Source organism: Microcaecilia unicolor, chromosome 7 (assembly GCF_901765095.1).
Source record: "Microcaecilia unicolor chromosome 7, aMicUni1.1, whole genome shotgun sequence".
In the NCBI taxonomy this organism is placed as follows: domain Eukaryota; kingdom Metazoa; phylum Chordata; class Amphibia; order Gymnophiona; family Siphonopidae; genus Microcaecilia; species Microcaecilia unicolor.
The window spans coordinates 187,566,287-187,580,819 of NC_044037.1; the positions used below are offsets into that span (position 1 = coordinate 187,566,287).

General features: G+C 42.4%; 1 protein-coding gene across 1 annotated transcript in view; it reads left to right on the forward strand.

Moving 5' to 3' along the window:
* ABCA12 (ATP binding cassette subfamily A member 12) overlaps window positions 1–14,533 on the forward strand; it is a 542,556-nt gene that overhangs the window by 481,532 nt on the left and 46,491 nt on the right. Inside the window, 3 exon segments of the mRNA XM_030210844.1 lie at window positions 8,022–8,275; window positions 9,228–9,441; window positions 14,019–14,128. Coding sequence (XP_030066704.1) covers window positions 8,022–8,275; window positions 9,228–9,441; window positions 14,019–14,128 — 578 coding nt within the window.

Here is a 14,533-nt window from a genome sequence, read left to right on the forward strand (position 1 = left end):
GGCGGGGAGTGGGATCCCCCGCCAGCAAAAGTAAAGGTAGGCTGCAGCGGCGGCGGGTTCGCGGCGGGAGGGGGGGTGGCAATGTCGGCGGTGGGGGGGGGTGGCGCCGGGGAGAGGGCTAAAATGTGCCCCCTCCCCCCGGGCTCTGGACCCCTCACCCATGGAAGGCTGGCTACGCCCCTGGTTCTATCCTTTGACAGCCTTTCCCTGGTTCTGATGTGGCTCTCGGGTGAGTGTGACACCTTTTCTGTTATGCGCACTGCAGAGTCACATCAGCAATGCATTGTGGTGGGTGTAGGGTATTGGGCTCCGTGATTCCACTAGCTTGTGGCAAATGCTTACGATGTTGGTAGTTGGTAGGCTCTACTCTCATGGTGCTTTTCCCCCTGCTTACTGGGTCAGAGTGTGCCCTGTTTTGTTTCCGGTAGTCCATGAGGTAGTGGCCATTTTTGTAAGCCAGTTTTAGATCCCTTTCACGTGTTAGCCACGTTACAGAACTTAGTTCTTACCTTAAATGTGGCTGAAAGAGGGCATTGTACAGCATTCTGCCAGCTCTGACCTACTGCTCATCTCAGTATCAGGGAGACTCGTTGCCAGTGGGGCACAACCTCTGATCTGCAGTTAACTGTGAGTAAGCATGCTTATTCCAATAAAGGACGTTTTCGGAGAGATTAGTCTTCAGGTGTCAACTGGTGTGCCAATGTTATATAGCAGCAACAAGTCCTTGAAGCCTGCATGTATGCAGGTCCCTGGAGCACTTTTAGTGGGTACCGAAGTGCACTTCAGCCAGGTGGACCCAGGCCCATCCCCCCCCCCCCACCTGTAACACTTGTGCTGGTAAATGGGAGGTCTCCAAAACCCACTGTACCCACATGTAGGTGTCCCCTTCACCCCTAAGAGCTATGGTTGTACGTTTGTGGGTAGTGGGTTTTGGGGGAGGGGGGTTGGGTGCTCAGCACCCATGGTAAGGGAGCTATGCATGTGGGAGCATTGTCTGAAGTCCACCGCACTGACCTCTAGGGTGCCCAGTTGGTGTCCTGGCATGTCAGGGGGGGTGAGTGTACTACGAATCGTGGTCCCTCCCATGACCAAATGGCTCGGATTAGGACGTTTTTGAGCTGGGCGTTTTTAGTTTCCATTATCACTAAAAAAAACGAACGCCCAGCTGAAAAACGTCCATTTTTCGAAAATACAGTCTGTTCCGCCTCTTCATGTACCCGTTTTCGGACATAGACGCCCATGGAGATAGGCGTTCGCGTTCGATTATGCCCCTCCACGACTCCTAGATTACTTCGGAATTGGCGGAAACATACTCAGTTTGATCAAGGGTTTCCTAACTACTAGAACATATCAAGGGAAATCAAGCTCAAATGTATTATCACCGTGGAAATCAGACTGCAGAGTACTTCAAGGATCACCACTATCACCAATCATTTTCAACCTAATGATGACCCCACTAGCCAAGTCCTTATCCAAACAAGGCCTTAACCCTTTCATCTACGCAGACGATGTCACAATATACATTCCTTACAAACATGACCTGATAGAAATCACCAAAGAAATCAAGCTCAGCTTGAACATCATGAACTCATGGGCAAATGCATTTCAACTAAAACTCAACACAGAAAAAACACACTGTCTCATCCTCTGATCCCAATACAATACGAACAAACCCACAAACATAAACACCCCAGATTACACCCTCCCTATCTCAGACAGCCTGAAAATTCTCGGCGTTACAATCGACCGTAACCTCACACTAGAGAACCAAGTGAAAACTACAACAAAGAAAATGTTCCACTCAATGTGGAAACTCAAACGTGTGAAACAATTCTTCCCGAGGGAAACATTCTGTAACTTGATACAATCAATGTTACTAAGCCATGTAGACTACTGCAATGGAATTTATGTGGGATGCAAAGAACAAATCATAAAGAAACTTCAGACCACTCAAAACACGGCATCCAGACTTATATTTGGAAAAATGCGATTCGAAAGCGCCAAACCCCTTCAAGAAAAACTGCACTGGCTCCCAATCAAAGAATGAATTGCTCTCAAAATCTGCACCCTGGTTCATAGACCTACCAACCAGAAATGCAACGCAACAGGATCAACACGAACATACCTAAATCTCCACTATCCAAGCTGCAAAGGACTCAAATACAAATCAACTTATGCATCCAGTTTTTCCTATATAAGCACACAACTAAACTTCTGGAAATCACTAAAAACTAACCTGTTCAAAAAGGCATACCCTACCGACCCAACTTAAATGCCTGTACCCTGCAACACAACAAAACCAAAGCTTGAAATGGATATATAATAACTCTTCCTCTCTACGATTCCCTAATGTGTCTGTTACACATGAACCTTATTCTACCACAACATCACTTTGTATTTGTTCATACCAGAATTTTCAAACGCCTCTACGGTACTATGTAAGCCACATTGAGCCTGCAAATAGGTGGGAAAATGTGGGATACAAATGTAATAAATAAATAAAATAAATAAATAAAAATATAGTGCCATGTTCTGCACGCTTTCCTAATTTGTTCTATTATTTGATAACAAGAAATTGTTACCCAATCAGCTTCTTCCATTTTTTAGCTTTCTATTGCCTTTTATTCTTGGCAAGATAAGTCTTACAATTGGATATACATACAGTGTATCTCTCAATTGTAATACTGAAAACTTCTTCAGGGAGCATCCCAGAGCAGTGACACAATTGTTGGAATAATAATGAGGGGCTTGGCATGGTCTCTGAAGCTCCTATTTTTTCAATGTTGCTGTAATAAACTGTGATTCACCATTCAGGCCAGCATGCAGAATTTTGTGTTCTGTGTTGCTGAATTGTAAAAATGGGTGGCAGGTTTTGGAAGGCAGCCTAAGCACCACATTTTCTTGATGCGACTGGCAGCAGTGGAAGCTAAGATTCCATAAATAACTCTTGTTTTTCTTTGAATCAGCTTTGTACAGACTTAGACACATCTGGACTACTGCCACCATCAACTAGATCAATATTTCATTTAGAAACAACTTTTAAGTTCAAGATAACATAACACTAATGTTCTACTTTATGAAATTACTACTTGTACACAAAGTCCTATAATTCTATAATGACAATTAGGTACATAAATATTGCCGTACTGGGACAGACTGAAGGTCTGTCAAGCCCAATATCCTGTTTCCTACAGTGGCAAATCCAGGTCACAGGTATCTGGCAGGATCCCAAAAGAGCAATAGGTCAAAATTTGAGATGTAAATAAATTACAGTTGGTAGAATAATAATGAAATACATTTGAAGGTTCTTATTTATCATGTTCAAATGACATAGATATTCATATATATTTGTAATATTTTTAATTTTGAACAAGGCAAAGTTTTGGCAGACTTCAAATTTAGAATTAGCCTGTGTAAAAAAAAATGAATAATATTTTATAGATATGAGGCAGATCACAGGCTGGAAAATAAGAGATCTAGGTAGCAAACAGCTCCTACTAGCTGAGACCTGTTCCAACCAGATTAAGAAAAAGCACTCTGTTTTCAAGGAAAGTTGAGATTAGAACATCAAAAAATAACATGAATAACCTATATTAAAAAAAACCTCTTATCAACCAAAGTTAAATTTTTAAAATTGATCTGGTAGTTAACTGGGAGTCAATGTGCATTTTTAAGAAGCAGTGTGACAGAGTAATGGAAATCATCATTTACAATTATAGTGGTTAAACTGAATAGACATAAGGAGTAGACCATTATAACATGAATTACAGAACTCCAGTCTACTAATCATGAGAGCAAAAATTTATTTATTTATTTATTGCACTTTTATCCCCATATTTTCCCACCTGTTTGCAAGCTCAATGTGGCTTACAAAGACCTGTTATGGCATCACCATATCAGGGTACAGAGATACAATTGTTGTTACAAAGATATCAAGAATAACAAGGCTAACAAGTCGATTTAATCAAGCAATTGATGAAGACAGTCAAGATGAGGGAGGAGGTATTGATGTGTTGTAATTAGTTATGGATTCTCGTGGTATGCTTTGGTGAAGAGATAGGTTTTCAATGATTTGCGAAAGTTGGTTATTTCGTTGATTGTTTTCAAGTGATTTGGAAGTGCATTCCACAGCTGTGTGCCAATGTAGGAAAAGCTGGACGCATGTGTTAGTTTGTATTTTAATCCTTTGCAGCTGGGGAAATGTAGATTAAGGAATGTGCGGGCAGATCTTTTGGCATTTCTGGGTGGGAGGTCCATGAGGTCAAGCATGTAAGACGGGGCGTCTCCATAAATGATTTTGTGAACAATCATGCATCAGGAGGGCTGATTTGACTAGGAATGCATGAATGTCATGAATAGATCACAGGATTATATAGCACCATGGAGGAGAGGCATGAGAGACCAACCATGAAAAAAATGAAATTCAATGCAATATAAATAAACTAGAATAGGGTCTGTCTTGATGACCTCACATCCAACTGGGTTCTCAAGATATCCACAAGAAATATGCATACAATGGAGGCACTGCATGCAGCCAGTTCTATCTAATGCATATTCATTGTGGATAGCCTGAAAATCCAACTGCCTGGAATGAGAGTCAGCTTGTTTGCAGTATTAGTAAGACTAGCATTGGTTATTGCAACCTTAAGATCAGAGGATATTTATAGTGCTCAGCCTTGAACAGGGTTGGGGAGAAAATAAAATATATCTGGGTTCCATATAGTCAAATAAAACAACTTTTATGGTGTTAATGAAGTAGAAAGCTTCTAACAAAAGTTGGTTGTCCCATCAAAATAAGAGTTTAAGGGGGGAAAGTCAGGTTATTTTAGCACGGGATCCCATTTTATGTAATGAGACCCTGTGGTAACATCATCCAACTTAACAGTAGTCCACATTGATAACTTCCCCCCTTAAAATCTTAGCACAATCTGCAATCAAATAAACCGCAAAGGAATATCTGAACACAGTTTTGCATTCATTTGAAAACAGATGGACTAGAAAAACATTCTCCCACGTGGTGGCACATGCTGCTTTGAACATATGTGGCATGAAACATATCACAAATATAGTTCATCTACATAAACCAAACAATACCAATCCTGAATTGACATTTGAAAAAAAGCAAACAAAAACAACAAACCTTTCCTTCATCATACCATATATAGGGGCCCTTTTACAGAGCAGCGGTAAGCCCAACGTGGGCTTACTGTTCACTCTTCTGGGACTACTGCTGGCTTAACACGGCTGCCAGCGGTAGTCCTGCCTTGAGCGTTCGCCATTTCCAGGGGAAAAAGAAAACCTCTGGAAATGGCTTGTGTGGCGATAACCCGGTGGTAATCGGGCATCGTCGCTCGCTGCCCGGTTACCGCCAGGTTAGCATGGGAGCCCTTATCCCCACCTCAGTGGGTGGCGGTAAGGGCTCCCTGCTGCATGGCCATACGGTAAGAGTTTTCTCACTGCTTGGCCATGTGTGCAGGGGGCTTTTTTACCTGCTGCGGTAAAAAGGGCCCTGGCGTGTGGGAAAAACGGCCCCCGTTGCTAGTGCAGGGTTCTTTTTCCTACAGCTTGGTAAAAAAAAAACCATATTTTTTTCCATTGAAATACTTATAAATCTGTAGCATCTTTCTAAAGAACAGTCTTAAGAGAAATCCTCCTTGCAAGCTACAGTTTTATAAAATACAGGCCTTGAGACATTTAAAGCTTTTTTGATCAAAGGAAGATTTTTGTACAGTTTCCTAGGCCTTTATATTCCTGCATTTTGTTTATGTGAATAATGAATATTGTTTTTACTGAGCTTCCAATGGATATGCTTAGGGCATTGAAGCATATGCAAAATTCTTCTGCTAGGATTGGATAGGAAAAATCACTTTTTGACCATATAGAGAGCAAATCTACAATGGGGGGGGGGGGGGGGGTCTCCATTTAGGTGCCCTGGTAATGTGCATAGTATAAGGACCCTTATAGAATACTAGTGTAAGCCCAGAATTGGTGCATCTATATTGAGACACCTGTATTGTCACATCTCAAAAAGCTGACATAAATTGGGGTCCCTAAATGTATCAGGGATGTGAGCAACTTACAGTATTCTGTAAGTTGCCCACTGAAATGCTAGCCGTGACCATAGCCAACCAGTGTGAATACTCCCTTACAAGTTTGCACGACCATTTCAGGAGGGAGCTCCTACTGCCACCCACTAAGGTGGCGGTAAGGGCTCTCATGCTAACCCGGCGGTAACTGGGCCCATTACCACCGAGTACACACCAGCACAACAAAAATAAACATATTTTTGTAGCGCCGGATATGACAGCGCACTGGGGGTGGGAACTACCACCAGGCTGCTGTGGTAGCCCGGCGGTACTTTCTTTTTAGCAAGCAGTAAGCTTGCATTGGGCCAAATCGGCATAATCGAAAGCCAATTTTGGGCGCCCTCAACTGCTTTCCATCGCGGGGACGACCAAGGTTCATGAGGGCATGTCGGCACCGTACCGAATGCGGGACTGGGGCGTGATTAAGAGATGGGCGTCCTCGGCCAATAATGGAAAAAAGAAGGGCGTCCTTGACGAGCATTTGGCCGACTTTACTCGGTCCATTTTTTTTCACGACCAAGCCTCAAAAAGGTGCGCGTACTGACCAGATGACCACCGGAGGGAATGGAGGATGACCTCCCCTGACTCCCCCAGTGGTGACTAACCCCCTCCCACCCTGAAAAAAACAACTTTAAAACTTTTTTGCCAGCCTGAAATGTCATACTCAGGTCCATTGCAGCAGTATGCAGGTCCCTGGGAAGGGAGGTATGTGTGTATCAGCGGAAGCATGGTGAAGGCATGGACATCCTTCTTTCAAACATTTTGGACTTCCTGAACTGCCCCCCCCCCCCCCCCCCCCCACAGAGACAGCCAAATTTCAAGGGCATAGCGTGGAGCAGAGGAGTGGCATAGTGGTTACAGCACTGGTCTTGCAATCCACAGATGGCCAGTTCAAATCCCACCTCTGCTACTGGTGATCCAAAATCCAAATAAATAAATAAAGGGGGTGCCAGAAGCATGCATACCCGTCACCCATACTTTAAAAGAAAAAGACATCCCTGACAAACACTTGGATGTTTTCACCTGGACTTGTACTTTTCTAAGGTTACAGATGGCAATTTATTTAAGGTTATAGACAGCTATTATACACGCAGCTTGTCTGCATGTATGACACCGTCTTTGGCATGCGCAGAGCAGCCACGCATAATGCTTGGCTGCTCTGCACTGGCTTCCCCTCCTTAGGAAGGAAATTGTGTGCAAATGAGCTAACAGTGAGCAGCTCATTTGTATGCGATTTCCTTCATGCATGCCCGTTCCTTTCTGAATCGCTAAGGGATTGGTAATGGAAGGGCTTTTTCCATTCACTTAGTGCATCAGTTAGTCCACTGCAGTGCCCCCTAGGGTGCCCAGTTGGTGTCCTGGCATGCCAGGAGGACCAGTGCACTATGAATGCTGGCTCCTCCCACGAGCAAATGAGTTGGATTTGGTCATTTTTGAGATGGGCGTCCTTGGTTTCCATTATGGCCGAAAACCAGGGACGACCATCTCTAAGGTCGACCATCTCTAAGGTTGACCTAAATGTTGAGATTTGGGTGTCCCCGACCATATTATCGAAATGAAAGATGGACGCCCATCTTGTTTCGATAATACAGGTTTTCCCGCCCCTTCACGGGGACGTCCTGCAAGGACACCCTCAGGAAAACTTGGGCGCTCCATTCGATTATGCCCCTCATGGTGAGCACATGCTAATTTTTAGCATGCACTAAAAATGCTAGTGCACCTTAGTACAGGGCCCTATGTAATTTACAGGTGACGAAGGAAATAATTATGAAAATTGAGCTTTGATCTTTAATCAGGGAAATGTTATGTTATTTGGTATTGTATTATTTGTTGGTATTGTCTAAAAATTTGTGTTTGTGAAAAGTGCAGGCTAGAAATAAATAATTAATGATGCTTAAAAGAAGTACCATACTCTTCAATATTTCCTCTGAACAGAAGCTGGCAATTCTCATCACAACATTGAAGAATGTTTTCAGGATTTTTCCCCAGTTTTGCTTTGGATATGGTTTGATCGAGCTCTCCCAGCAACAGGGGCTAGTGGATCTCTATAAATTATATGGAATAGACTATAGAATCAGGAGCTTAGATGTGGACATCGTGGGTTGGATGCTTGTTGCTATGGCTATTCAAGGAACCGTCTGTTTTGCACTGCGTTTGCTTATCAACGAAGCCCTGTTTCAAGTTATTAGGTATGTATCATAGTTTTAGAAAATGGTTGAGAAAAATTAAACATTGGGTCCATTTACTAAGCTGCACTGCGCTGTCACACACTTACTACAACTTAAAATAGCATACCACAGGACACACTCAGGCATCCTGTGGTAAATGCCAAATCAGCACACACTGTGCACTAAAAAGTATTTTTATTTTTACATAGGGGAATGTGTCTGGGGCAGAGAGTGGGTGTTTCTGAGTTAATCAGTTGGCACAGCTACCTTACTGCATGCTAACCGATTAGCACAGGATTCCCGTATGAGCCCTTACCGCCTACAAAATAAGGGCCCTGTTTACTAAGGTGTGCTATTGTTTTTAGCCCGTGCTAAACCCTAGAGACACCCATATATTCCTATGGGTGTCTCTAGCGTTTAGTGCACGCTAATCAGCACACACTAAAAACACTAGCAGCTTAGTAAACAAGGCCCTAGGTGTTGGTAAGTCCTAGCATGGTAATATTTTCTAATGGTGACAGTGCATGGCCATTAATGCAAAAATTGGAAAATCAGCCATTTTACTTCTGCAGAAAAAATGGCCTTAGTACATGGGAAAACCCCACATAAGGGCGCACTAGAGCCGCTTTTTCAAGCAGTTTAGTAAAAGGACACCATTGTGACTTCTCAGAGAATATAATACACCCATGTATTAGAATTCTTTGGCACACAGGGAATATATTATGATGCAGCAACCAATAGCAAAATGGCTTTAATAATGCGAGACATCGCCAAATGTGTTTACTTCTCTGGTATTCCAATTGAAGTACACAGAGAGTAAAGTTAATTTTCAAAATGAAAATGCAGCAGGGGAGGGTTAAGCTCTCGAACATGCTATGTAACATTTTAGGATATGAATTGAATGGTTTTTAAGCACTTCCAGGTCTCCAACTTTCTAAAACAAAATTAAATATATCTTTCATTTGTTCTCCAGACGCTTTGTAAAAACAAAGTGCCAAAGACAGTCTCACCATGTGGTGAATACAGTTAATGAGGATGAGGATGTCCAAGCAGAGAAGATACGAGTGGAGTCCGGCAGGGCAGAAATGGACCAGCTACAGCTTTGTGGGCTGACCAAGATCTACCATCAGGTTCACAAAAAGATTGTTGCAGTCAACGATATGAGCCTAGGAGTCCCAGCTGGAGAGGTAAGGGTGCTATGGAACTTTGCAGTTGCAAACTTGAAAGAACTGACCCTTCCAAAATAAGATGATATGGGGCTCATTTTCGAAAGAGAAAAATACCCAAAAAGTGTCATAAAGCCCCATTTCGACGGATTTATCAAAACATCCAAATTGGTATTTTGGAAAAGTGTTTTGCAAATGTCTCTCTATGCATTTTGCCTGTAGTACATCCAAATCAGAAGAGGACATGTTGGGAGCTTTTCGATGGTGGGATTAGGGTGGGCTTAGGGCATGCCTAACATTTGGACATTTTACAGTCATAATGGAACAAAATGAAAATGTCTAGGTTGAAAACTTCAATGTTTTGGTCTAGACCTGTTTTCAGAACAAATAAAGCACAAAAAGGTACTGGAATGGCCAGATGACCACTGGAGAGAATCAGGGATGACCCCCTCCCACCCCCCCCCAAATGTGAATAAAAATAGTACTCACCAGCCTTTATGACAGCCTCAGGTGTTATACCCAGTCCATTAGAGCAGCATGCAGGTCTCCAGAGTAGTGTAGTGGTGGGTGCAGTGCACTACAGACAGGTGGACCTAGGCTCATCCCTCCTCCTACCTGTTACACTTGTGGTGGAAAGTGTGAGCTCTCCAAATCTCAACAGAAACCCACAGTACCCACATATAGGTGCTCCCTTCATCCATAAGGGCTATTGTAGTGGTGTACAGTTGGGGGTAGTGGATTTTGGAGGGCTCAGCAGACAAGATAAGAGAGCAATGGTGAAATGTGTACCTGAGAGCATTTATATGAAGTCCACAGCAGTGCCCCCTAGGATGCCCCATTGCTCTCCTGGGATGTCTGGGGGACCAGTCTACTAAAAATGCTGTCCCCTCCTACATCCCAATGGCTTGATTTTCTACTTTTTTGCACTTGTACTTTTTTAATCCCAAAAATGGCCTGAAAAGATAAATGCGCAGAGCACAAAATCTTGTTACAAACAGTATTTTTGAAGAAAGAAAAAAGATAGGCATTTTGCGGTTTTGAAAATAGTCTTGTTTTCTATTCGGATTTTGGATGCTTAACGCAAAACGTCCAAAGTCTGACTTAGACATCATAACGAAAATGCCCCTCTATGAGTTTGCAGAAGGCTTTGCAGGTAAAGTTCAGAGCATAGTTAGTCAAGTTGATTTTTCTAAATTGCTCGTAGAATTAGAATCCCCTCTAGGGGAGGAAAACAATGGATTGAATTCCCAGAAGTAATCACTGAAATAGTGACAAAAATATTTACGCAAGTAAGTAATAGCTATTGTAAATTGGATATTTGTCAACTGGAAATTTAAAAATCTTTGAAAGTTATAGTTGCCCCAGTTTTTATGAAGATGTTTGAATTCCATTGCCATTTTCATCTCCACCACCTCCTGTGGGAGGGCATTCCATGTGTCCACCACCCTTTCCATGAAAAAAACACTTCCTGACAATACTCCTGAGTCTGCCCCCCTTCATCCTCAATTCATGTCCTCTAGTTCTACTACCTTCCCCTTTTCTGGAGATGAGTAGAATTAGAGGACACAAATTGAGGCTGAAGGGGGGCAGACTCAGGAGCAGGGCCGTGCCAACATGGTAAGCGAGGTAAGCAGGAGAGCGGCGTCCTCTGGGGGGTGCCCCACTGCGCCATGCTTACCTCGCCCTCTCCCATGTCCCAGCTGCCCGCCCTCTTCTCCCCCCCCCCAACAAGATCCCTTTTAAATTTACCTCCGTCCAGCAGCGAAGGCGCAGCATCAGTGAAGGAGGCGGCGCTCCCGATGTCTCTACTAGTCTTCCCTTTGCGCAGTGTTCCGCGTTCTTCTGATGTCATTTCCTTGGGCATGTCCTTGACCCATAATGGAAAAAAGAAGGACGTCCCTGACAAACATTTGGACGTTTTCACCCGGACCTGTTTTTATTACGACTAAGCCACAAAAAGGTGACCGAACTGACCAGATGACCACTGGAGAGAATCGGGGATGACCTCCCGTTACTCCCCCAGTGGTCACTAACCCCCTCCCACCCTCAAAAAGCATCTTTCAAAATATGTCATGCCAGCTTCTATGCCAGCCTCAGATGTCATACTCAGGTCCGAGACAGCAGTATGCAGGTCCCTGGAGCAGTTTTAGTGGGTGAGTGCACTTCAGACAGGCGGACCTAGCACCATCCCCCCTCCCACCTGCTATGTTTGTGGAGGAAACAGCGAGCCCTCCAAAACCCACCACAAATCCACTGTACCTACATCTAGGTGCCCCCCTTCACCCGTAAGGGTTATGGTAGTGGTTTACAGTTGTGGGTAGTGGGTTTTGGAGGGCTCCCTAGGGTGCCCGGTTGGTGTCCTAGCATGTCAGGAGGACCAGTGCAGTAGAAATGCTGGCTCCTCCCATGACCAAATGGCTTGCATTTGGTCGTTTCTGACATGGACATCTTTGGTTTCGAAAATCGATGAAAATCAGAAACATCCATGTCTAGGGATGTCCATCTCTAAGGACAACCAAATTTAAGGATTTTGACATCCCTGGTGGTATTTTCGAAACAAAAGATGGACATCCATCTTGTTTTGAAAATACAGGTTTCCCCGCCCCTGGATCAGGACATTTTGCAAGGACGTCCAAATCGAAACGTTGACGTCCCTTTCGAAAATGCCCCTCCATGTTGCTATTCTCATTACTATTATGTTACTGTTCTTCTGTTTACTAGTATTGTCTTTTTGCATTTGTATTTATTGATTAAAAAAAAATAAATTGTAGAAATCAAAGACATGAGAGTCTCGCCCATGCTCTGCCCAGATTCCACCTATATGTATGCCTGTAAAATATGTGCTATGTAAGATGTTCACTTAGGCAAATTTTTGGCATTTACAACATGTATGTGCTATTCTAAACATATATGTGCATAATTGGAGAATAAACTGCCAGATTCTATAAAGCGCACCTAGAGATCTGCACTGAAATCCAGGCTTATTCTATAACAACGCACGTAACTTAATTGGCTTAACAAGCTAATCAGCATTGATAACAGCACAGAAGAAGCAATAGTGAGCACTAATTGGTAATAATTAGAATTTACATGAACAACTCACTAAGCATATTCTGTAATGAACTGCACCTAAATTCAAATATGTGCAGTTCAAAAGGGGCGTGGCTATGGGCAGGGAAATGGGCATTTCATGGGCATTCCAAAGTTTACGCACGTAGTTATAGAATATGGCCCAGTGCACCACATTTTTGTTGGTATAACTGCAGGGGCATAGTTTTAGGTGCTGGGATATCACCTAAGCGTGTTCTATATAATGCTCCTAAATCTAGATGTCACTTATAGAATATACTTAGGCGGTAATGTTTACCGCATGGATTTTTTAGACACCTTATATAGAATCTGGTGCAAAATGTTAGCACCCACTTTATTGAATTACCCCATTTGCATATGGTACAAAATTTAATAATACATATAATAAGTAGTTATCCTCACTCTTTATCAATGAAAAGTCATAGTTGTAATTTGTTAAAATCTTTAAGGTGCATCCTTACAACTTAGTGAATCCATGGGCAATGCACCATACAACAAAAGATAATTCAAAACATGGATAGTTAACCGGCCTCTTATTAACCAAAATTCAGAGGAGAGAAATCTTTGCAGTACAGAATCGAATATCCTCCAACCTGCTCCTGTATACAGCATTTTTTTAAACATGAAAAAAACATGATATTCAATCATTTACATAGCTTGAAACATTTTCAGATCCAAGACTGCCATGTGTGATGTCACTGGTGATGCTATAATCAGCATGAAATTATCATATGCAATGCATGTGAGATGCATTTTGCAAAATTGCTTACAGAAATGACCACTCGGGAGGGTTCAGGGGAATAGCTGGGCCTGAGTTTTTATTGAATAAAAATGGTTTGAAAAACAATGTTCAAGTGGAATGTTTCACTGACACAAGGTAGTTTTAGAACATTCAATGGACATAACACTCTATACAAAAATTGTAGAACTCTTGCTGTAATGAATTTTGCCATCTTAGGGATCCTTTTACTACAGTGCAGCAAAAAAAGTGGCCTCAGCTCAGCCATAAGTACAAAGAGTACCTTTAAAAATGAGACAAGTCCTTTTATTCCACAATGTAGATCAATCTTGTACATCAATGACACAATCGAACATCAATGACCTGACACGGGCCGTGTTTTGGCTTACAATGCCTGTGTCAGGGGTCATGTACCTTCAAAAGTCCAATATGGACATGCCCAGCATCTCAACTAAAGGAAAAAAATAAATCTTTGTCATGTTTTCAGTTGAGACCTAACACAGCTTAGTAAAAGGGCCATTTAGTTGGTGAACTTAAAACATTAGGCAGATTTCTCAAGGTCATACATTGAGTTATAGAGGTGAACTTCAAACCTCACAGTTGATCACTTGTCTGCAATGTTGGCTTACTTTGCTTAGATTGGTTTTTAGAACATTGTGTTTTACCTTATAATGGAAAGGCATTCTGTATCTAATGAACACATTATATTTAATTGAATTTAGTAATATCAATCAAATAAGGGTCATCTCTTATTTTCTTTTTAAAACAGTGTTTTGGCCTGCTGGGTGTGAATGGAGCTGGAAAGACAACCACTTTTAAGATGCTTACTGGAGACATTGTACCTTCCAGCGGAAGCATACGAATTAAGGACCAAACTGGGTACACAAACACCTTTTTTCCCCTTCTTTTCCCATTTATAGTGCAAGTTGGCTGTGTATACAGTGTAGAGGAAATTTTGAATCGCCCACAGTCTTGCAAGTGTACATATGCAATTTGAACCCATGTTATCTTGTACCTAATTTTTAAAGGAAAACTACCCAAGTGGAAAATACAGGTGGGCCTGAATTTAGGCATAGTCAGCTCACCCAATGCAACAGTAGTGCAAGGTAGCAAGGAGCGTGATAAATTCATTAACTGAAAAATCTAAACAAAAACAAACAAAAAAAACACAAGCTCCTACTGAATCAATGGCAGAATCTGGATTCTATTCCAGGTCAAGTCTTCTATTCCCAAGGTCAGCTGGACTTGGAGATGATACAGAGGCAGCCTTCAAGGGGGTGAGGT